A 25008-nucleotide genomic window follows, 5' to 3' on the forward strand; every position below is an offset into this window, starting at 1 on the left:
CAAACCATCAACTCCTGGGCCAACTACACCTAAACCATCAACTCCTGGGCCATCCACGCCTAAACCATCAACTCCTGGGCCGTCCACACCTAAACCTTCAACTCCTGGACCAACTACACCTAAACCTTCAACTCCTGGGCCATCCACGGCTAAACCATCAACTCCTGGGCCTACTACACCTAAACCATCAACTCCTGGGCCGTCCACGCCTAAACCATCAACTCCTAGGCCGACTACACCTAAACCATCAACTCCTGGCCCAACCACGCCTAAACCATCAACTCCTGGGCCATCCACGCCTACACCATCAACTCCTGGGCCGACTACACCTAAACCATCAACTCCTGGGCCAACTACACCTAAACCATCAACTCCTGGGCCAACTACACCTAAACCATCAACTCCTGGGCCATCCACGCCTAAACCATCAACTCCTGGACCGACTACACCTAAACCTTCAACTCCTGGACCAACTACACCTAAACCTTCAACTCCCGGACCGACTACACCTAAACCATCAACTCCTGGGCCAACCACACCTAAACCATCAACTCCTGGGCCGACTACACCTAAACCAACAACTCCTGGAACTACCAAGCCCCCAAGTATGACATTTCCTTAGCCAATTCAGGATTTTGAGTTTTACACTAATACTTCATTAAATTCTTTCTTTCTTTCTTTCTTTCTTTCTTTCTTTCTTTCTTTCTTTCTTTCTTTCTTTCTCACATCTGTTTCCACCATATTAAATTGTTTCCTCTGTGCTGTACAGAACCATGCCCTCCGGATGCAGATTATATAGAATGTGGCCCAGCTTGTATCCCCACCTGTATGGAACCCTCCACCAACTGTTCTGGCTCCTGTATCAGTGGCTGTTTCTGCAAACCAGGGTTTGTCTTCAAAGGAAAGCGCTGTGTGCCACTGGAGAAATGTGGCTGTCTGGATGACCAGAATAACTATTATGAGGTCAGATATATGCACACATTCCTTTTAAGACAACACATAAAATTGTAACACATTACATGAGATAAAGATTGTTCTATGTAGTTCTACACCCTACAATCGTTGATCGTTTGTTCAATTTTGTTTTAGCCTGGCGAGATCATATTTGGAGATGGCTGCTCAAAGCTGTGTCGTTGTGCAGGGAATTATACTTTGGAATGTGTTGATAACTCCTGTGACACTACTGAAGAGTGCCGCAATGTCAATGGTGTTTCAGGCTGCTATCCTAAAGGTAACGAATGGTAAAGTGTCAAGGAATTGGTACAGAAACTAGTACTAGCAGCTTGGAATGATCTGGTTCAAACAGTGTGTTGGCCAAAGACATCTGAAGTGCTTAGTGTGCTCTTAACGGCCACACACAAAAACACAAAGTATAATGTCTGGTAAATGTCTAACTTCAGATCGACCCTCTGAAATAAGCAAATTTGGTCCCAACTTACTTGTTGTTACTATCTGCTGCATTCTAAAGACTTGTGTTTTTTTCACAATTTTAATATTTAAATCACTGAAACATATTTGTGACATAACAACTGCTAAAGGATAGTTTCTCTTACCTCAGGTACATCCACATGCGTAGCTACTGGTGATCCTCACTATACCACCTTTGACAAACTCAACTACAACTTCATGGGCAACTGCAGCTATTTGATGTCTGGACCCTGCAATACAACGACTCTGCCATTCTTCGAGGTCCATGCCGACAATGAACATCGCTTTAACAGGCCCACCATCTCCTATCTGAAGGCCGTACATGTGTATGTGCGCATGTTGAAGATCTCCATCCTCAAAGGTGGCACTGTGCAGGTAAGAAATGAGGGAAGAAATAAACAGATTCTTAACAGATAGGATGGCAGAGTGACATATTTACAAGAAAAGCTGTCCTGACTCCTACCCAAAATAAATCCCACATAGGTCGATTGCAGCAACAATTATGACCTACGTTTATGTTTAGAGAGACTAGTGGCCTAGTAGTTCTTATGGGATGCACGGGAGCAAAGCAGGAAGTAAGGTGATGGAGTATGATAGCATTAACAACAACTTTTTTTATAACTAACAGAACAAATGGTTAAATCACATTCTGTGTTACATGCATAACAGGAAGTAAAGTTACGTCTGATTTAAAAGTCATACCCCGATCTTGTTCTTAACTTAACTTATAGATGTTTAAACCAAGTCCTTAACTACGTACTTTTTGTACCTAAACCTAACCAAACTGTGACTGTTTCACAAAATTAACGAGGTGTTTAAAACACAACGTTCTTTGATTCAGATACAAGGTAAAGGCATAAATGCATATTTCCTGCCGTTAGGGGCGCTATTTGATTAAACACTCCTATGGGTCACATTAGAGGGTAGGAATTAAGGAATGATGTCATTCTATGGTATGAAGAACTTGTTACAAGAGCTGTGGTTTAGAAATCCCTTGTATTCTCGGCAGAACATGTAGTTTTTCAGTTACTAATATCACTGTTATTTTAACATGCAAGATTGTATTCATAGACAGTTTAGAATGTTTTGATTTCCTTGATAATCACCCATTATGTTATTTGCACCTGCTTTCCCACAACAGTTGAATGGGACCAATGTAAACTTGCCAGTGTCTCCGGCCCCTGGTGTCTCTGTGATCATGTCAGGAAAGTTCTACACTGTATCCATGGACTTTGGAGTGACTGTTCGTTACGATGGAAACCACTTCATGGACATCAAAGTGATCAAAGAGTGAGTTAGGACAGAATAATTGCTGTCTTTACATTCTTACCCTGACCCCCACACAGAATCGCATTTCCAATGGAGCTTTGAGAATAAATAGTGTAAACATTAGTGCTTGATTGGAATGAAAACAAGTCAGAAATCCTGGACATGGTGGAGGAGAATTTTTGCTCAAACTGAATTGTTTCTCTTACTTCCACAAATCACTAACGTGTAGATCATTCCTTGTAATCTGCAGCTATGAGAACCAGCTCTGTGGCCTGTGTGGAGATTACGATGGAGATGCCAAAGATGACTTCCGTAAACCAGATGGATCGTTGACCAACAATGCCAATGACTTTGGACACAGCTGGAACACCGATTCAGAGTAAGATCTTTTTTCAAACAGTTTTCTTAATTTAATTGCCAAAACCCAAGATATAAGCCCCTGAGTTACTGTTTAGTAATTAGTTTTAAAAAATTGAGACACTTTTTACCTTTTTGATCAATGAAAGTCCAAGTCATATTTGCAGTTAAAACCTTTGGTTCTATTTGTTTTTATGACATCTTAGTTGGGTTTCCAAACAAATCACTGCTTGTGTATATGCCTGTAGAGTGTTGTGGTAGTGGTGTGCGTGTGGTCAAAACTGTACGTGCTTCCCGATTGCAACAGAGGAACCAAAGATTGATTCCTATTTGTATCAAGGGCACTAACTGGCTATTATTTATGATTTTAATATTAAATATGTTGGGTCTCCACACTAAACAAATAGGTACGGACCAATGACACCTTCATTTTAATTACTAGGGACAAAACAAAAAAACTAACGGTAACCAACACACAGAGAGCTCCTCTAACAGAGTGTCTGTGCTGGCAGGTGTAATAAGAAACCCAACACCACCATTCCTGAGTGTGATGGAGAGCAAGAACTGTATGAGAGCTCTGGATACTGTGGAATCCTGCTGGACAAAAAGGGTCCCTTCGCTGTGTGCCACCCCAAAGTTAACCCAAATGTAAGTCACCACTCACACACACACACACACACACACATACACACACATAAAGATACACACAGACACACACACACACACACACAAATGTGAAGCAGTTGTAATGTTAGTAAGTATGGGTATTGCCATTGACTTCCAGATTCCGATTCACAAGATCATGATTTGATTACATTTCTGATTTGATTCAATGTCAATTATGTTAGGGAAGTTTCAGCATATATCAGTTTTTCTTCTCAGAGAACTTTTTCTGTAAATTGAACCAAAAGCAACCCTCAATTCATCACCTCCTTGGTCATATGGACACTAAGATTGATTTGGGGATTTTATTTTTCAATGTCAGTTCACTCAAACAAAGTTTGATTTTAATTGGAGAACCGAATAAACAGCCCTACTTTTAGCGTACCTATGTGCAATAAAAGTGACACAATGAAGCATTGTAATATTACAAACCTTATGTGTGTCTTCAGCATTACTTCAAGGACTGTGTCTTTGACCTGTGTGAGCTGGATGGAGCCAAGCCCGTTCTGTGTGAAGCCATAGAAGCTTACGTCAACGACTGCCAGGACCGCGGGGTGAACATTGGACCCTGGAGGAATAACACCTTCTGCCGTTAGTGTTAACAGGAGAAAAGACATGTGGCTAGATGTAATAGATATTAGTAGAATGATGTGGTTGTGTGGTGCTAATAGGAACATTTCACAGCTGAGGCAAATTGTTACTATTTTATTTTTCATATACTACATTTCTAATGTTTTTGTACATTTATTATGAGTTTTAATTCATTTTGGCAACATGTTTTTATTTTGTAATTTGCCTATAACCTACACATTAAACCTGCTTCCTTTATTTCAAATCTTGATACTACACTTGATATAAAAACAGGCCCTGGTTTCAGCATATGCTTCTTTGCCCAGCAGTATCACTGACTTCAGCCTTCCATCCTCCCCCCTAGCTCTGGACTGTGGTCCAAACAGCCACTATGAGTCCTGTGCAGACCCCTGTCAGGAGACGTGTACTGGGAAACCTTCCTCTTGTGGTGGGCCCTGCTCTGAAAGCTGTGTGTGTGATCCTGGCTACGTCCTGAGTGCCGGCAAGTGCGTCAGGAAGAGTTCTTGTGGCTGCAACTACAACGGCCAGTATTATGAGGTACGGTGATGTTAAAAGAAGACATTTCTGTATTTTGAGGATATTGAGGCCTTTGATACGTACTTCATCCTCGTAACACAGTTCCATGTGTGTGTGTGTGTGTGTGTGTGTTTGTGTGTGTGTGTTTGTGTCAGCCTGGAGACGAGTTTTATCAGGCGGACTGTATGTTGAAGTGTAAGTGTGATGCACCCTTCGTTACCTGTGTGGCTTCTGAATGCCCCCCAATGCACGAGTGTAAACATCAGGATGGAGAGCTGGGCTGCTATCCCACCAGTAAGTTTACACCCACCACACTACTAAACGACATAACTGAACTGGATGTGAAGTATACGTTACTTGGCATCCCACCATAGGTAGAGTTTGACATTTGAGCCGGGGTTGGGGGGCTTGTGAAATCCAATCGCGGCATGGTTGCTGCCTCCTAGTGAGTTTATGGTCCCAATTGCTAGTTTCAAGTCTTCTTCAATACAGCATCAGATTCATTTTATAAATGATGTTCCACTATAGAGTAAAATAGACTGTAAAGCAAGGCAGGGATGATTAAGGTGGCGTGGCTAAAGTGATTGAGTGGCTAGTCAATCCCTACCACAGTGTTGTGGCCTGTGGGTTTGGTCTCCAATGTCTCGTTCAGCGTTTGGTTGTGCTAAAAGACACTATTTATTATTATTTATTTACTTTACTACTATAAGACACTAAGGAGTCGACATTTCATTCTTAATTACACACGCACCTTGCTAATTAAGCTAGCTAGCACGAGCGTTAGCTTGTCCTAGCTCTGTAAAGCTGAAACATGATACTCAGTTGTAACAATACGTTACTGGAAGGTGACATTTGGGTACATTATCACAACCAAATATTGTTTTGTTACAAGCACAGAACTACAGCTCCCAAATGGAAGTTGTTCAATGTTAACAAAGAGAAAAAGTTGCTGAATTGTGACTCGAGAAACTGCAGCTTTGTTGTACTCTTACATTGTGTGTCTATGTGTGTGTGTGTGTGTGTGTGTGTGTGTGTGTTTGTGTGTGACCCTCTCCCTCAGGCTCTCAGGACTGTGTGGTGTCTGGAGATCCTCACTACAACACGTTTGATAAAAAGTTCTTCAGCTTCATGGGAACATGTACCTACACTCTGGCCAGGAGCTGCAAGAACCGCACAGGTAGGTGTCTTTTATTTCCATTGCACCTGTACACAACGTTTTTATGTCACTGTTTAAAAATTGTTGCAAAATTCTCAACCTGCCACAGCTCTTACACAAACAGTCCATTTGCGACCACATTTACATGACACATACACATATCCAGTATTCGGATCATCCTTTACTTGAGTACAAGTATTAATATCACACTCTACAAAATACTCTGTTACATGTAAAAGTCCTGCATTGTAAAATGTTACTTAAGTAAAAGTAGGTAAGTATCATTGGGAAAATGAACTTAAAGGAATAACAGTAAAACTACTCAATGCTGAAAAATCCTTACATTTTTAAAACCGGAAGCGATCCAAACTGTTGTGTCAATCAACGAAGTGTTTAGTTAGCTAAGGATTTCAGCTGGACCTGTAGGCCGTTGTATTGTTTGGTAGTTTTATTTTATTTTAATATACAATAAATATTTTTTGTGCGGGAATCTAAATTTGTTAAGTAACTAAAGCTGTCAGATGAATGTAGAGGAATACAAAGTACAACATTTCTCTCTGAAGTGTAGTGGAGTAAAACTAGGAAATGGCTTTAAAATTAAAATACTTAAATATTTACTCAAAGACAGTAGCCTACTTCACAAATCTACTTGAAGTTCTCTCGTAAAATCTGATGTCCTTACACCAGAAGGTGGCACTACAAACTCATGATGAATTAAAACAATCATAGTTGCCATTAGTCCCAGTCATGTGAAGCCATATTTCCATGAGAAATGTCCTTGTGTTTGCAAAAAAGTGCTTTAAAACGTGTGTTGCGAATAATGTTACATTCTATTCTGTGAGAAGAGGAAAGTTTCTCTCATCTGTTTTATCTGTATCCTAAATTGCAACACTGTTTTCCTATCTGTGTGAACAAACCTTGGGACAATCCTTCCTCCTCTCCTGACTCTTTTGCATCATACTTACTTGTGAACATTGTGAACAGAACCCTACTTTGTGTCGCTTTGTTCTTCCGAGATCTTTTTTATTATTATATCTGTTGTTTTTTCATAAGATAAATTCTGGAATAATGTTACATATCACAGATTGTTACCAGAAATGTCTTGTTTTCAGTGGATTTTATATTTATTTTTCATGACTTCATTTAACATAAGCGTGGAAGGTGTAATATGTATAGATGCTGCTATTGAACTGAGGCAGATCAGACATTTCAGTTTACACCAAGTACTGATATTTAGGACTCAAGTTCCTACTAACAGCGGCTGGCGAAAGCGCTATCGAAACTGAAGTAATTATTAAATATTATTATTATTATTACACTTTATTTTTCCGCCCAATGAATTGCCTTTTAGGGGACCTTCCCATTATCAAACACTCACCAAACATTGCACACTTTATATTTTAAGGGATTCTTAGATAGGCGTGCAAAAATGGCTTGCTATTTAATATTGGAATTATAACTTTAGCTTTTGTGATAAATGCTCTTTGTTTGACTGTCCCATGCTTATTAAAAGAAAAACACTTGTTGCTGGTAATTCATATCCATGTTCTCCCTTGCATAAGAATACAGAGTAGTTTTGACGGTGTCTCATATTCTAATTCTTCATGATATGTTTTATCTCTATCTGAATATTGAACATTGAATTGCAAATCATTACCACGATATCTGGCAGAAAAATCACAATTAGATTTTTTCCCCAAAATACTTCAGTCCCACTGTTAAAGAAACCTAGTCACTGGGTGTAGCAGACAGTGACCTGTGTGTATGCTTCCTGTGCAGGTCCCTGGTTCTCGGTGGAGGGGAAGAATGAGGAGAGAGGGATGCCAGGGTTGTCCTACCTGAGAAAACTCTACGTGACTGTGAATGGGATCACTGTGACCCTGATGAAGGCCAGGAAGACGCTGGTCAGTATCTCTGTCTCTGTATATAAATGCTCTTTAACAAGCTGTCAGTATCACTGAGGATGACGGGGCACATCACGTGTAACAGGGCTGGGATGACGTGCGATTACATTTTTTCACGATACATGAGTGCCGATTGAATTTGTATTGATATTTTTGTTCGCTGCGATTTTAGAAGTATTACGATTCAATAGTATGGAGTATGGAGATTTTCTTTTCCTCCTTTAATCCTTGTGTCGTCCATGCACTTTGTCCTCCCAGCAAAATGAACCCGGTCGGTTTTGCCTTTTTATGAAGCAAGTAAAAATGATACTGTAACAATTCCAAATTTTGCAAAACCATTGATTGATATTACAGTCATGTGAGCCAAGTATTTACAGTAATAACACAGGTACACAGCCTGTTAAGCAAACCACACCTCTTCATTATCATTTAACCTTTTTCTGTTTCCCCCCTTATCATTTTTGTGTTATGAATGTGTACAGTATAGGGTCAAGGCCATCAACTAACACACTTATATAATAATAGAACTATATAGTCCTAACAATAAGCACTTAATTACGGTTAAACAAAGAAACGGCAATTATGTAATAATAATTATTATTGTTACAGGTCTAGCGGTACCATATAAAGGTGAATCATTGGTAAAAAAATAAATACATTAAAATATATATTCTAGGGAATAATTTTAGAAATACTTTTTTATCATGATACATACAAGTTTTGATCCCCCCACCCCTAATGGGAACATACATGTGCCACCCACACACACACCCGCTGTCCCTCGCCCTCTCTATAGCTTAATCTTCAGGATGAGTGACATCACAAGCCAAAGCCTCTCTCTTGTTCTCTTCACCTTTTCTCATCTGATTGTGTCATTGTTCCTTGACCTTTATCTCTTTTATAACACCATAATCCCAGGAATCTATCCACGCTCTTCATCCTCATTGTATCCTGTACTCATCCTCTGTGTCAATACTCCCTTATCTTATCTTATCTTATCTTATCTTATCTTATCGTATCTTATCTTATCTTATCTTATCGTATCTTATCTTATCTTATCTCGTGTGCTGGGTATTATTTATGGGTATTCATGTACTTTTGCTTTTTACACCTGTTAACATCTGCAAAGAGTAACTGATTAGTTGTGAACTATTAAATTAATCGCCATCTACTTTGACTATTTATTAAATCTCTGCGTGAATATTTTCTAGTTTTCTTCTCTCCTCTGTGACAGTTAACTGAATATGTTTGCCTTTACTGTACACCACAAATAGAAATAATTGTCTTTATATTCTATGATATGTACTTTATCCTTTTAACTTCTGCAGTATTTTATACCTTATATTCCCATATTTTGTACAGATTTTCTTTTTATATACTGTATATTAAATGAGCATTGTTGGAGAGAGCTGGAGATCTAACATTTTCATTGCTCCTCTGTAACTTTTGTGACTATGCCAATAAATAGCTGTGAATTGGAAAAGCTGACGGGAAACTGTAAATATGTAACACACATATGTACGTAAAAACTGGTACCTGTTGCTTCTGTTAACCCTTGTTTGTTTTTCCTTCCTTCCCTCCGGCAGGTGAACGGACTGCGAGTGGCCCTCCCTCACTCCCCCTCCCCTCTCGTCTCTCTCAGTCTGGCCGGCCAGTACGTCACCCTGCAGACGCCCTTCGGCCTCCGGGTGCGCTGGGACGGGAACCATTACGCACAGATCTCAGTTCCCAGGTAACGTTGGTAATTTAATAGTTTCCCTTCTACAGACCTTCCTTCGCAGTGCTGTGGAGGACGGCCTGGCTAGTCCACACAGCATTCTGGGATGGGAGATAAACATGTTCTGGTTTATTGGCATTTCTTTAAACCAATCACAATTGTCATGGGCGGCACTAAGTGCCAATATAGACTAGTAATTTAACGTTCTGGTGGTCCCAACCTGTCTCCTTGGTTGCATTCATGTCAGAATATTCTTTTTTATTTAAAATTTAAAAAACATATATATATATATTATGTTTCAGTATTTCATTGATAATTATCCTTAACTGAAAGCACCATAGAAATAAAAGAACTTTGTAATGATAGCACTTGATGAAAGGATGATCAAACCAAATGTGGAAACACATTTTTACAATTTAATGTAGCTCTGGTTCCTTTCTTGGTCCACATTTCTTTTGCTGAAATGGTTCATTACTAAAAGAATTTAGACAAGACATAGGAAATGAAGCAGATGAAAAGACAGAATGACACCGACTGGGTGCTGAAAATAAGAGCTATAAACTGCAGTATATTCTCTGTGTATTTTGTAAAAACTGCCCAAGTAATCACCTCGGCATCTGTCCAATTTGTAGTTCAAATGTCATAGAGATCTGCTGTTTTAATAAATGTTGCCAACATTCTTAGTACTTTGCTTATAGCTTCCATTCATGGTGCCCTGATTAATAGTATTAGATGGAGGAGATTCCTGCATTCGGTCTCTATTGTTTATAGAATTCCATTAAAGAGCCAGACACTATTTCACCTTTTAATTCTTCTTAAGACATTCTTCTCCTTCTCCTTATCCTGTTTTCTCTTTCTCCCCATTCCGGCAGCTCCTACTACAACCAGACGTGCGGCCTCTGCGGCGACTACGACGGAAACCCGAATAACGACTTCACCAAACCAGATGGGACTCTGGTAGGCAACGTCAACGACTTTGGCAACAGCTGGCAGACAAAAGAAGACGAGGATGACTCGTGAGTTTTTTGTGCATTCATTTCCCATAAAGCATGAGATTTAGGTCTACATGTGACTGGGCTCTATAACCTGAACATACATTCACTTACTTATAGTTTGGGAAGTGACAATAAAACAAATTATATAAGCTATGCAATTTAATGTATATGTGTATATGTATAAATATATAATTAATTTATACTTGTACGCAATTTTCTTTTTTTAAACCAACAAATATGTTTCAACATCTTTTTCAAAGATTTTTCAAACATTCATTATATTTTGTTATATTTTTGTTTGTTGTTAGAGAAAGTATTATTTAAAAATTAGGGCTGGGTAATATAGCGATTTTATATATCGATATTGTGATACTAGGCACAGTCTTAGATTTTGAATATGGTAATATGACAAAAGTTGTCATGTCATGGTTTGAAAGGCTAGATTACAGTTAAGTTAGACTGTTTTAACTGTTCTATTATTTCCCTTTACCCACTTAGTCATTATATCCACATTATTTATGATTATATACCACAAATCTCAGTGTGTAAATATTTTGTGAAAACACCCATTCTTGGCCCTACCTTATTGTCGCAATATTGTCGCGGTATTTGGTCACAAATATCGTGATTTTTATTTTCATGTTGCCCAGCCCTACAAAGAATTGACTGCCAAAGCTCCTGAGTGAAATAGAATGTGACCCTGGTGTTGTGTTTGCATTGTTCAGGTGTAGCCAAGGCACCAGGCCCGACCCAGACTGTGACCCCAAGCTGGAGGCCGAGGTGGTAAAGCCAGACAAATGTGGCAAACTCAAAGACCCTGCTGGACCCTTCAGGTAAAAAAGCAACTTTTTTTCTTAATTATTGACCTGTTACAGCTGTTACGGACAATTTATGCTTCTGTGGAAAAACATATACTATATATATATATATATATATATATATAAATCAAATTATCATTATTTTTTATTTCAGTTTTTTCATTTAAGATGAAGTGCAATTTCATTTGCACTTTTGATAAAAAGACACATTTATTGTTTTCCACAGTATAAAAAATAAAGGATTATCTGTCAGTCATTGGTATGCAGCTCTTTCTGATATTTTTTTTTTTTTGAGAATCGTGCGTGAATTGATTCGTGAGTTAAAAGTTTGGGTACAGCCCGAGCGTTGGACCTTGCCTAAACCTAATTATTGACCTGTTACAGCTGTTGCGGCCAATTATGCTTCTGTGGTAAATCCACGTCGTGGGTACATACGTAGGTACAAAGAGAGTCTGACTTGCATCTTTCAAAAAATTTAACTACACGTCGCAAGCCTCTACAACTGTGATTGGTCCGCTCGGCCAAGGCTTGGTATTTTTCCGCCCGACCCATTTCCTGGTTCTCCTTTTCCATTTAACAACATAAAAAATAAGAAGAGGGTAAACTTTTCCTGCAGCAGATTTCCTAACATGGTCAGAAATAACTCCAACTTTGACAAAATCGTCGTCACTCTCTCACCCGCCAGTAACCCGCCAGTTTGTAAAACAGACTTTCTGTTATACTATAATTATTCAGGTAAAGTCTGTCTACATATGTTTTAAACACCTTTCAGTAAAAATCTACAATGATTTAATATTAAATCTATTTTACCTTATACCATTTGGCAAGTGACCATGGCATATGCGGGTTAATGCCCTTTGAGGTGATCATTATCAGGTATTTTCTCCCCTTTGACCATTAATTCCTGCTAATGGACACCTCGTTGGGTATTAACCCTTACATATTAACCTTAAGCTGTTCACGTAAAATCTGTCAGCACTGTCAGCACTTATTTATCTGTAGGGATGGTTGTGGATCAGATAACATACTGTGTACAAAGGCTAGTTAGAGGGTGTGATCGTAGATACAGGCGAAGTAGTTTAACAAATGATGATTTATTGTCAATTTTGTACCTACTTTACAACTGCACTTTATTTTACTTTGAAAAGGGAAACAGTGGTTTACAAAGGTTATCCAACTCCTTTACCCATTTCAGATTACAGTTATAGCTCGTTCTTGGAAAATCACATAAATGGCGCACACCCACGCATGCACACATGCACGCACAAACACACACACACACACACACACACACACACATACACACACATACGTGTAAAAACACATGTGTGTTTTTACAGTCAGAATCTACAATAAAAGTATTAAAGCCCCCCACAACATATCTATATAAATATAGTTAGGAATGGGGGAGTTTCCTTTTGGGGTACATGATTTGATGTTGGGGGAAAAAGTAATAAAAATCCAACAATCTCGCAGAATATCGGATGTTTAAATTAAAAAATATGTTGACATTGGCATTATCATTATGATTATGATATATATATATATATATATTTTTTTTTATTTAAGATAAAATACAATTTCAGTAGCACTTTTGATAAAAAGACACATCTATTGATTTCCACAGTATAAAAAATAAAGGATTAGGTTTCAGTCAATGGTCTGCAGCTCTTTCTGATGAAAACAAATTGTGTCCTGAAGTTTAAAGTGTGAATTGAATCGTGAGTTAAAACTTTGGGTACAGCCCGAGCGTTGGACCTTGCCTGACCCTCTGAGTGTTTGCTTCTGTTCCAGGGAGTGTATTGCTGTGGTGAATCCCACTCCGTTCTTCCAGAGCTGTGTGTATGACATGTGCCAGTTCCAAGGCCAGCAGCATGTGCTGTGTGACCAGCTCCAGGCCTACACCGATGCCTGCCAGAGCGCTGGAGCCAAAGTCTACCAGTGGAGGACTCCAAGCTTCTGTCGTAAGTCTTGAGCATCTTAATATCACAAAGATGATGACTGTCTTTTTCATCATCATTAGAATCTGGTGTCAAATGCAACTCTCCTTCAAAAAACAATCCCAGGCACACAGTAGAAAAAATTATACTGCCCTTCTTTTACATGGCAGTATGCATTTAAAATGACGACTGAACTGATCATTGTTAGCAGTATAATCTAGACAAAGTAACTCATTTTTGATCCACAAATAGAAGAAATTGTAAAAGATTTTTTTTTTCATTTCTAGGTGTCCAGAACAACATACTAAAAGTCCTAAAAAATCTTAGTTGAGGGAATATGTTAAATTCTCATCAATCCAAGATGTGTGCCAGTACGGCCAGACAACAATGGGGCTACATTTTCTTTACTCCTATCAAGATGAAACTTTATACAATGAAAGTATCCATGAAAAATAAAAATTCTTGTATTACAAGTTTCTTTGAAAATGAATATTAATATGCAAATGAGCAATAATCTAATCGAATATGACCAAAATCCACGCTAATGTCCTTATTTTTTCCCTTTCTTCTATCACACTCAGACCTCACATAGTGAAGTTATACATGAAAAGTAATTTTTTTGTTTTACAAGTTAGTATCTTGTAAAACAAAAATGTTTGTAGTTAGCTTCTTGGAAAAATCTATTTCAAATATATAAATGAGCTCAACACTAGGCCTTATTGACTTATGGCCAAGAAGCCATAAAGTCACAAGTGGAAAATAACTAACACATTCATGTCCATCCATTAAGTTACCCTATGCATAAACACGATAAATTTGAACTCATAGGAAAGGCACTGAAAAAGTAAAGAATGACACTAGCTTTCTGGAACAACCTAAGGTGTTCAGCCAGTCACCGGAAAATGTGGGAAAAGGCATCATCATTGCAGGAGGTAAAAAGCTCTAGTATCACTGAATGGGGGCGAAAGGGGGATGTGAACGTATGGACCCAGAAGACTGGAGGTGGCACGTTCGGATGGGATATTTATGCCAGTTATGACCGATCAGCCGATCAGAAATACTAGATGTAGTTTGCTGCAGTTGCAAGAAAATCTCCAGCACAAAGAGAGGCACATGCAATAAACATGGACTCCCTTGCACTTCATTTGCTAAGAACGTTGTGGTACTAGTTGCACAAAGTTGCCTGATTTATTAGATGAATATGTCCGACAGGGGAAGAACTAAGCAAAGAAAAAAAGAAAGACAAAACAAAAATAAAATAAAATGAAAATAACCACAAAAAAAACTCCCTTGTTGTTGTTATCTTGTTGTGGTGGGAAGGCTTCCGTGACCCTGAAGACTATTGTGTTTTTTTTTTTTATATTAAAATTAATTTTCAAAGAAACTTGTAATACAGATATTTTTACTTGTATGGATAATTTCATTGTATACAGTGTCATTTAATAGGAGTAAAGGAAATGTAGCCCCATTGGGGTGTATTGTTGTCTGGTCTTACTGGCACACATCTCGGACTGATGAGAATTAAACATATTTCCTCAACTAGGATTTCTTAAGACTTTTAGACTTTTTCCTGGACACCTCATAGAAATGATCCAAGCTGCAAAAAATTCATGTACAATTAGTCTGTCGTATCCGTAATCCTACTCTCCCTCCTTTTACATATCCCTGTCTCTATTCTACCCTCCTTTGTTTCATCCTGCTACCCCTCCTTAATCCATTCATCCTACCCTGCCTCTGTCCGTCATCTCTCCCTTCCTCCATCTCTCTGTCCCTCTGTACCCCCATGCAGCCCTGGCCTGTCCTCCCAACAGCTCCTACTCCCTGTGTGTGAGTTCATGTCCAGAGACGTGTCTGGGTGTGTCTGGACCCCCTGGCTGTGAGAACGTGTGTGTGGAGGGTTGCGAGTGTAAGCCGGGCTTCATCCTCAGCAACGACAAGTGTGTGTCCCTGAAAGACTGCGGCTGCGTAGACCCCAGTGGATCCTATCACCCTGTGAGTGCTCCAAGTCACTGAACTCCCATTCAGTTCAACTTTATTTGCAGTGTCACATCCTAGCAGACAGTATCTCAGGACACTCTACACACAGAGTAGTTCAAGACTACGTTCTATAAGTTACAGCATTTCCTCTGAGCAGAGATTACACTTATTGCAGCAGCGGGGGCATTCCATAAGAATTGGTACATTGCAGGTATTTGTTATTAAGTATGAATGTGTCAAGCACATACTCAACAATACTGTTGTTCCATTTTATGTAACGTATCTGCACAATGACATTTTTGTGGAGGCATGATGTAATTAGATTGTATTGTACGACTATTCATTGTTTTGGTGTGTGTGTGTGTGTGTGCGTGCGCGTGTGTGTGTGTGTGTGTGTGTCAGGTGGATGATAACTGGTACCTGGAGGGTTGTGAGCAGAAGTGTGTGTGTCAAAGCGGAGGTTTGATCCAGTGTCACAACACCAGCTGTAAGCCAACCACTGAGAGTTGCCAGCTAAACAACGGAGAATATGACTGTCGTCCTCTGGGTATGTAACACACACACACACACACACACACACATTAAACATTTTATTCAAGCATTCTGAAAAAAAATTAAATAAACAGTGTCAGATTGGTGGAACAAAACACAATGTCATAATGACACCATGTAAACATACACCAATATGGCACAACCCAGACTTTCTACTTAAAAAAAATACGCCACTCTACCTCACTGCATGGAAACAAAGAGGCATCACCCATCTCCAGCAAAACTACCACAATTACTCCCCTATCACTTTCCAGGACCCGCACCAGAAAGATCTGATGGGGGCAAGATTTGAACAGTACTTTCAATTATAATTTTAAAATCTAAAATATGCATTACATTTTAATACCTAAAACCACCCATAATATGTCCAATATATATATATCTACATATATAGTAAAATAATGAAACTGGGAATTCATCTGGGAGAAAATGGGGGATTTACAACAAATTCCATGTACCAGTACTATTGGTTCAGATTGGGTGTGAAATCATTTGGTGTGATTTGTCAGCGAGACCTCAACAGTTAAAGTTAAGTTAAATAATAATCTAACCAATTCTTGCCTCTCTTGTTCAGGAACTGGTGTCTGCTCAGTATCCGGCGATCCCCACTACACCACCTTTGACAAACACACCCACCATTATATGGGAGCTTGCTCCTATACCCTGTCGAAACCCTGCAACGCCTCCTCCGACATGCCCTACTTCACCGTGGACACCCAGAACGAGCACAGAGGGAGCAATAAGAAGATTTCCTATGTCAGGGCCGTGGTGATCAATGTGAGCGGTGTGACGGTCATCCTCGGCAAGGGTCGCACAGTCCAGGTATGTTACCTAATACGCTGAAGCGGTAGATCTGCTCGCTAGATTGATAATCTCTCCTGTGTTTTTAGTTTTTTTGCACTTCTTCAAAAACGGTCTTTCTTATGCTTTGGCTACTCTGAACGTGTACAACTGCAGACCGTTCGCGGATTGGATGTGTTTCAGTTACTAAATTAGGAGTTTGCGGGGGGGGGGGACATGGTCAGGGGGAAAGCGTGGAGTGAAACTGAAGATGGAAAATCTTTCACAGCAGACGAGACATTTTTTACATTTAAAACTATTTACATTATTATTGGCTGCATCACATTGCAATATTTCTCACAACTGAGTTATTCTTAATATCATTTGCTCCCCTCTTTTCTGTGTTAAAAAGAAAGTCTATGAATTATACATTTGGAACAATAGACAAGAAGTCAAAGTACTTTTATTGGTCTCCCTAAGGAGAAATTTGCATTGGACACTGAGCAACTTAGCTGTAAGAGTTACAGACACAACGTTAAGCACAAGGTTAAAAAACATTTAAAAGACAAATATACAGTCAACATATGGGCTCCTCGAGGGCCTGTGCAAATTCCAGATTTACGATTTCCTATACTAAATAAGATAAAAGCCATACTTCAAAACAAAACCAATTTCATTCATCCGTCACAGTCACATAGACAATACATTAAAAATATTCATGGTCATAGTTTCATCTCTTCTCATTAATGAGCTTTACTGCGATTGATTGAAAGCAATGCCTCCACATTAGGGCTGCACGGTATAAGGAAAAGATGTGATATGTAAAAACGTTGTTAAACATCATGATAATGATATCATTTGCAATAAATAAACGTATTAGAGTGTACTCAGTTTGTTGTGGGAAATTTCTTGCTGAAATTGAAAACAAATGAAAGGACACCCTTCCAAAAGTTCTTTTATTGTACAAATTAAACATTTAATTAGACACAAAAGGCACCACCAAAATATCACGATGAGGATAAAAAAACAATATGAAGTGCAGCGCTACTCCCCATCTGCCCAGCATCAGAACTAACATCTCTGCTGTATGTCCTCCAGGTCAATGGGACTGTGGTTGTTCCCCCCGTCACCTCCATCAGTGGAGTAAAGATCTACCTGAGCGGCACGTTTGTTGTCCTGGAGACATCCTTTGGCCTGAGGGTGCGTTTCGATGGCAACCACCATGCTGACGTCACCGTGCCGACCTCCTACAATGGCCTGCTCTGTGGCATGTGTGGTAAGGACCAGTTGTGACCCATTTCAAGTGGAAATGGTCCTGAACTTGCATATTGGCCATTACCAAGTACTGATCCAATATCAGAGTGTCATACATTTTATTACGTTTTAACAGCTGTATACTACTAACACTGTATGGATGTGATATGATGCATACTGGTGATGGTGTGTATTCTTCTCGATCGCTACTCTGTTCACTCTATTTGCTTCAGTGGACCAGTGGTTCTGCCTGAGTCTTAATGTTTTTTTTCCCCCGGCAGGAAATTTCAATGGAAACTCCAAAGATGACAACTTGAAACCAGACAATAAACCAGCCGCTAACACCAACGAACTGGGAGACAGCTGGCAGGTTCCTGACCCCCGGCCCGAGTGAGTCACATCACAAAACACACAAATACATTAGACTTTGACCCATGTTTTACACAACAATGTCATCACTTTGTGTCATTTTCATATTTTCTTCTTCATCAGCTGCACCAATGGGGGAGGGGTGGACGACTGTGACAAAACGGTGGAGGAGGAGGCCAAGAAGCCCACCAGCTGTGGCATGATCACCGATCCCAATGGTACACCTAGCCTAATGCCACTAAGAAAGTCAATATCGAGTTAATTACAATACAGTAAAATGATTGCCATTGACCTCTGCTGCCTCTCTGTATTTTGATCCTCAGGTATCTTTAAGCCGTGCCACTCGGTCGTGCCTCCCGAGCCGTACTTTGGAAACTGTGTGTACGACATGTGTGCCACCGGCGGTCAGACCGTGACTCTGTGCCAGGCCGTACAGAGCTACGCCGACATGTGTGCTGCTGCCGGAGTCCCCATCGCATGGAGAAACAACACCTTCTGTCGTACGCTCATTTATATCTTGTTTTGTCTATACCTGGCACTATAGGTTCAGTTTAGTTTTAGTTTTTATTGAATTTTTATTTAGTTTCAGTTCATTTTATTTTCCATAATAACCCTATTTGCAACTGTCCTTTCCCTATAGCTCTTAAGTGCCCTCCAAACAGTCACTACAACCCGTGTGGCCCCGCCTGCTCCCAGCCCAGCTGTCAGGACCCCGGAAGCCCCGGCGGCTCCTGCAACCAGCCCTGTGTGGAAGGATGCGTCTGCAACCCTGGCTTCGTCCTCAGCGGAGACAAATGCGTCCCTCTCAGCGAGTGTGGATGTACCGACCGAGACGGACACTACAGGCCGGTAAGAGTGATCAGCTCAGGTGGAGGGTTTTGCAAGAAAATGCGTTTGAACATGCATTAAACTCATTTATGTGCACTATTTGTGTGTGTAGGTGGGAGACAGTTGGTTCACAGAGAAGGACTGCTCCGAGCGCTGCAAGTGTAACGGCAACAATAACATCATCTGCGAGCCGTGGAAGTGCAGCCCGGCCCAGGAGTGTAAAGTTGTAGAAGGTGTGCTGGACTGCCATGCTACAGGTAAACTTAACAGACTGGAGGACTAAAGATTTACCTGACTACCAAGCACTGGAAGACTCTGAACTTAACCGTTAGCGTTAGGTAACTTCAAAAGGTGCAATTTGTAATACTGACAGCTAGTGTTTAAAATAATTACTGCAGTTCAAACTGGAGAGAGTCATCTCCCCTGCAATGGAGGTTGCCAGGCTGAGACCAGCAAACATATTGTACATGCCATACATAGTGCTTGGTCCATGGTATCAGAATTTTGGATTGTCATCATGGAAATATTAATTGGTCATGTGACAAGCGCTGGGAAGATTGGTAGAGCAGTCAGCCATGTGACAGTACTCTGATCCAATGGAAATCACAATTGTCAGATTGACAGGACTCTACTCAATGGATTGGTTTGGGGGCACCAAAATTATAAAAACTAATTATACCACTTTGATACTGGTTGTAACATGATACTCAGTTGTAACATTATGTTACTGGAAGGTGACTATGGGTACATTATCACAACCAAATATTGTTTTGGTACAAGCACAGAACTTCAGCTCCCAAATGGACTTTGTGAAATGTTAACAAAGAGAAAAAGTTGCTGAATTGTGACACGAGTAACTGCTGCTGTGTTGTACTCTGACGTTGTGTGTGTGACCCTCTCCCTCAGGCTCTCAGGACTGTGTGGTGTCTGGAGATCCTCACTACAACACGTTTGACAAAAAGTTCTTCAGCTTCATGGGAACATGTACCTACACTCTGGCCAGGAGCTGCAAGAACCACACAGGTAGGTGTCTTCTACTTCCATTGCACCTGAACACAGTGTTTTTATGTCACCGTCTACAAATTGTTGCAAAATTCTCAACCTGCCACAGCTCTTACACAAACAGTCCATTTGCGACCACATTGACATGACACACACACAGATCCAGTATTCGGATCATCCTTTACTTGAGTAAAAGTATGCTGTCAGGAGAATAAGGTGGAGTAAAAAGTACAATATTTCTCCCTGAAATGTAGTGAAGTAAAACTAGAAAATGGCTTGCAAAATAAAAGACTCAAGTACTCAAATATTTACTCAAAGACAGTAGCTTACTTCAAAGATCTAATTGGAGTTCTCTTGTAAAATCTGATGTCCTTACACCAGAAGGTGGCACTACAACCTCATGATGAATTAAAACAATCATAGTTGCCATTAGTCCAAGTCATGTGAAACTAGATTTCCATGAGAAATGTTCTTGTGTTCGGAAAAAATTGTTTTTGAACATGTGTTGTGCATAATGTTACATTCCATACTGTGAGAAGAGGAAAGTTTCTCTCATCCGTTTTATCTGTATCGTAAAGTGCAACACTGTTTTCCTATCTGTGTGAACAAACCTTGGGACAATCCTTCCTCCTCTCCTGACTCTTTTGCATCATACTTACTTGTGAACATTGTGAACAGAACCCTACTTTGTGTGGCTTTGTTCTCCTGAGATCTCGCCACTGCTTTCAGAATCTACTCCCAGGGGTCGAGCCTGTAGATGATAGGATTCGAACCACAAAACTATCCTGATCGGATTGTTTCACCACATGTAACATGGGATACATTTACCTTTACATGCTGTTTAATAGGGCTGACGGATAATTGTTATCAAATCCAAATAGAGATTTGAAAGAATGTGATTAGCTAATCGTGAAAAACTGATTAGACAAATGTTAATATTTAGTTAAATGTTTGGAATATAATTTTTTATTATCATATCTAACTATATAATTAAGATAAAAACATAATTGTGGAAGGTGTAATATGTATAGATGCTACTATTGAACTGAGACAGATCAGACATTTCAGTTTACACTAAAGTACTGATATTTGGAACCCAAGTTCCTACTAACGGCGGCTGGCAAAAGCACTAAAGAAACTGAAGTATTTATTATTATTATTATTATTATTATTATTATTATTATTATTATTATTATTACTGTTAATTGCCTTTTTGGGGACCTTCCCATACTCAAAAACTCACCAAACTTTGCACACGCATTAGGCCTGGTGATAAATTTGATTTTTTTAAGGGATTTGTAGAAAAATGTCTCGCTAGTTATTATTGGAATTATAACTTTAACTTTCTTTGTTTGACTGTTCCATGCTTATTAAAAGAAAAACACTTGCTGGCAATTCATATACATGTTTTCATCTTTCCATAAGAATGCAGAGTAGTTTTGACGGTGTCTCATGTTCAAATTCTCCATGAGAATATTGAACTTTAGCTAAAAATTGCAAATTTAATCCTTGTCGCAATATCTGGCAGAAAATTTTAATTTAGATTTTTCCCCACAAATACTTCAGTCCCACTGTTAAAGAAACCTAGTCACTGGGTGTAGCAGACAGTGACCTGTGTGTATGCTTCCTGTGCAGGTCCCTGGTTCTCGGTGGAGGGGAAGAATGAGGAGAGAGGGATGCCAGGGTTGTCCTACCTGAGAAAACTCTACGTGACTGTGAATGGGATCACTGTGACCCTGATGAAGGCCAGGAAGACGCTGGTCAGTATCTCTGTCTCTGTATATAAATGCTCTTTAACAAGCTGTCAGTATCACTGAGGATGACGGGGCACATCACGTGTAACAGGGCTGGGATGACGTGCGATTCAATTGTTTCACGATACATGGGTGCCGATTGAATTTGTATTGATATTTTCATTCATTGCGATTTTAGAAGTATTGCGTTTCAATAGTATTGAGATTTTCTTTTCCTCCTTTAACCCTTGTGTTGACTTCCCGTCGACCATGCATTTTGTCCTCCCAGCAAAATGAACCCGGTCTGTTTTGGCTTTTATGAAGCGTAAAGTAAAAATGATCACCCATTTTCATTTTTTACCTTCTAGCCAACTTCATTGCAACTCATAACCTCTAGTTTGACATTTATTTTTTGAATTTATGGTCAATAAACTTCATTCACGGTACATTACATTTTGCCTCATTTCTGGCAGTAAAATAAGCAGAAATTAAGAATTATTTTCACTCTAGTGAAGGTCAGATGAATATACTGTATGTTGATGGATTATCACAGACTGGTATATGTCAATGTTTAGTCAGGAGACAATAGATCACGAGCCATTTCTCAAAACTAGTTATTGTCTAAGAAGAATGCACATCACATGTCAGTCAGTCAGTCTAACATTTATTTGATTTATAAGGAAGAACTTAACACAGATGCTCTAGTTTTGCTCTGTTATGATGTAGTCGCCATCAGCGGTACCCAGAGCTATAACAAGTCCAAATTCAAACAGTTAATTGATATCACTGTCATGTGATCCAGATAATTACAGTAATAACACAGGTACACAGCCTATCAAGTAAACCACACCTCTTTATTATCATAAAACATTTATCTGTTTCCCCCCCTCATCATTTTCGTTGCTATGAATGTGTACAGTAGAGGGTCAAAAGAAATAATAATAGAATTATATAGTCCAAACAGTAAGCACTTATATAGTTACAAATGACCAAATCTAAACAAAATCAACAATTACCAGTAATACGCCTTAAGACCGTAGCTAATGTTAGGAATAATAATAATTGTTACAGGTCTGGCGGTATCAAATAAAGGTGAATCATTGGTAAATAAATTTAAATATTAAACTTAATAAATTAAAGAGAATCAATTTTAGAAATCACTTTTTTATCACTATACATACCATTTTTGATTCCACCTACACCGACACCCCCCCCCCCCCCCCCCCCGTGCCACCTACGCACACACCCGCTGTCCCTTGCCCTCTCTATAGCTTAATCTTCAGGATGAGTGACATCACAAGCCAAAGCCTCTCTCTTGTTCTCTTCACCTTTTCTCATCTGATTGTGTCATTGTTCTTGACCTTTATCTCTTTCATAACGCCATAATCCCAGGAATCTATCCACGCTCTTCATCCTCATCGTCTCCTGAACTAATCTCTGTGTCAATACTCCGTCATCCTATTTTATCTTATCTTGTGTGCTAGGTATTATTTATGGGTATTCATGTACTTTCATTCATGTTAACACTTGTTAACATCTGCAAAGAGTAAGTGATTAGTTGTCAACTATTAAATGAATCTATTTTGACTATTAAATCTCTGATTCCATCTAAAGTGTGAATATTTTCTAGATTTCTTCTCTGCTCTGTGACAGTTAACTGAATATCTTTGAGCTGTGAACAAAGCAATTAGAGGGCATCTTCTGATTGACATTTCCCCCCAATGTCTGGCATTTTATAAACCAAACCTAATCGGTGATCGAGAAAATAATCACCAGATTAATGGACAATGAAAATGATTGTTAGTTGGAGCCCTATGTATATATTTATTACTTCATATATTACACATACAGTACATCTACTACTTTCCTGGTTAATTTCAGGTTATTCAGTTTGCATTTACTGTACACCAGAAATAGAGATGATTGTTTTTATATTTTACGTTATATATTTATTCTTTATATTTTAACTCCTGCGCTATTTGATGCCTTAGATTCCCATATTTTGTACTTGCTTGATTTTCTTTGCATATACATTTAATGAGCATTGTTGGAGAGAGCTGGAGAGCTAACATTTTCATTGCCCCTCTGTAACTTTTGTGACTATGCCAATAATTAGCTTTGAATTGGAAAAGCTGATGTGAAACTGTAATATGTAACACACTTATGTACATTAAAACTGGTACCTGTTGCTTCTGTTAACCCTTGTTTGTTTTTCCTTCCTTCCCTCCGGCAGGTAAACGGACTGCGAGTGGCCCTCCCTAACTCCCCCTCCCCTCTCATCTCTCTCAGTCTGGCCGGCCAGTACGTCACCCTGCAGACGCCCTTTGGCCTCCGGGTGCGCTGGGACGGGAACCATTACGCCCAGATCTCAGTTTCCAGGTTGGTAATGTAGTCTTGCTTTTCCAGGCTTTTCCACGGTCTGGCTAGTCCACGCAGCATTCTGGGATGGACGAAAAACATGTTCTGGTTTATTGGCATTTCTTTAAACCAATCACAATTGTCATTGGCGCCACTAAGTGCCAATATAGACTAGTAATGTAACATTCTGGTGGTCCCAACCTGTCTCCTTGGTTGCATTCATGTGGGAATTTTTACTTTTTTATTCAAAATCTTTTTAGTTGATTTTTTTTTGTAATTTGTAATAATAGCATTAACACTTAGGAAATGGGGAGAATTAATATACTGCACATCTATCTAACATGGTGTCACAAACTCCATCAGTGCTTCCCAGCAGCTGTCTGATAGTGGGAATTGGGGAATGAAGCCTCTAAAACAGACTTGTTGGAGACACTTAACTGAGTTGATAATCTCTGTATTTTTGGAATCGAGCAAAACGTGGAAACACATTTTTACAATTTAATTTAGCTCTGGTTCCTTTCTTGGTCCACATTTCTTTTGCTGAAATGGTTAACTACTAAAAGAATTTAGACAGGGAATAGGAAATGAAGCAGATGAAAAGACAGAATGACACCGACTGGGTGCAGAAAATAAGAGCTATATACTGCAGTTTATTTTCTGTCTATTTTGTAAAAACTGCCTAAGTAATCACCATCTGTAGTTCAAACGTCATAGAGATCTGCTGTTCTAACAAATCCTGCCAACATTCTTAATACTTTGCTTATAGCTTCCATTCATGGTGCCCTGATTAATAGTAGTAGA

The 25008-nt window shown here is 39.3% G+C and overlaps 1 protein-coding gene and 1 long non-coding RNA gene across 2 annotated transcripts in view; one reads left to right on the top strand and one right to left on the bottom strand.

The window, feature by feature from the left end:
- The window catches only part of LOC117934898, a 21564-nt gene extending 647 nt beyond the window's left edge, over nucleotides 1-20917 (bottom strand). Inside the window, exons 1-2 of the long non-coding RNA XR_004654599.1 lie at nucleotides 20776-20917; nucleotides 12310-12318 (exon numbers count right to left, since the gene is read on the bottom strand). This is a non-coding gene — a long non-coding RNA (uncharacterized LOC117934898). The remainder of the gene's footprint in view (nucleotides 1-12309; nucleotides 12319-20775) is intronic.
- Nucleotides 1-25008, top strand: part of zanl (zonadhesin, like) — a 50437-nt gene that overhangs the window by 5925 nt on the left and 19504 nt on the right. The window contains exons 11-34 of the mRNA XM_034856924.1: nucleotides 1-605; nucleotides 770-963; nucleotides 1090-1231; nucleotides 1559-1803; nucleotides 2570-2718; nucleotides 2948-3076; nucleotides 3567-3702; nucleotides 4167-4308; nucleotides 4652-4845; nucleotides 4980-5118; nucleotides 5885-6001; nucleotides 7760-7884; nucleotides 9471-9616; nucleotides 10474-10617; nucleotides 11322-11429; nucleotides 13209-13378; nucleotides 15144-15346; nucleotides 15734-15878; nucleotides 16458-16705; nucleotides 17762-17939; nucleotides 18199-18307; nucleotides 18410-18504; nucleotides 18610-18786; nucleotides 18927-19135. The exon at nucleotides 1-605 is cut by the window's left edge and continues 21 nt beyond it. Of these exons, the coding sequence (XP_034712815.1) occupies nucleotides 1-605; nucleotides 770-963; nucleotides 1090-1231; nucleotides 1559-1803; nucleotides 2570-2718; nucleotides 2948-3076; nucleotides 3567-3702; nucleotides 4167-4308; nucleotides 4652-4845; nucleotides 4980-5118; nucleotides 5885-6001; nucleotides 7760-7884; nucleotides 9471-9616; nucleotides 10474-10617; nucleotides 11322-11429; nucleotides 13209-13378; nucleotides 15144-15346; nucleotides 15734-15878; nucleotides 16458-16705; nucleotides 17762-17939; nucleotides 18199-18307; nucleotides 18410-18504; nucleotides 18610-18786; nucleotides 18927-19135 (4249 nt within the window). The remainder of the gene's footprint in view (nucleotides 606-769; nucleotides 964-1089; nucleotides 1232-1558; nucleotides 1804-2569; nucleotides 2719-2947; nucleotides 3077-3566; nucleotides 3703-4166; nucleotides 4309-4651; nucleotides 4846-4979; nucleotides 5119-5884; nucleotides 6002-7759; nucleotides 7885-9470; nucleotides 9617-10473; nucleotides 10618-11321; nucleotides 11430-13208; nucleotides 13379-15143; nucleotides 15347-15733; nucleotides 15879-16457; nucleotides 16706-17761; nucleotides 17940-18198; nucleotides 18308-18409; nucleotides 18505-18609; nucleotides 18787-18926; nucleotides 19136-25008) is intronic.

The sequence above is a fragment of the Etheostoma cragini genome, chromosome 19 (genome assembly GCF_013103735.1).
Source record: "Etheostoma cragini isolate CJK2018 chromosome 19, CSU_Ecrag_1.0, whole genome shotgun sequence".
Classification (NCBI taxonomy): domain Eukaryota; kingdom Metazoa; phylum Chordata; class Actinopteri; order Perciformes; family Percidae; genus Etheostoma; species Etheostoma cragini.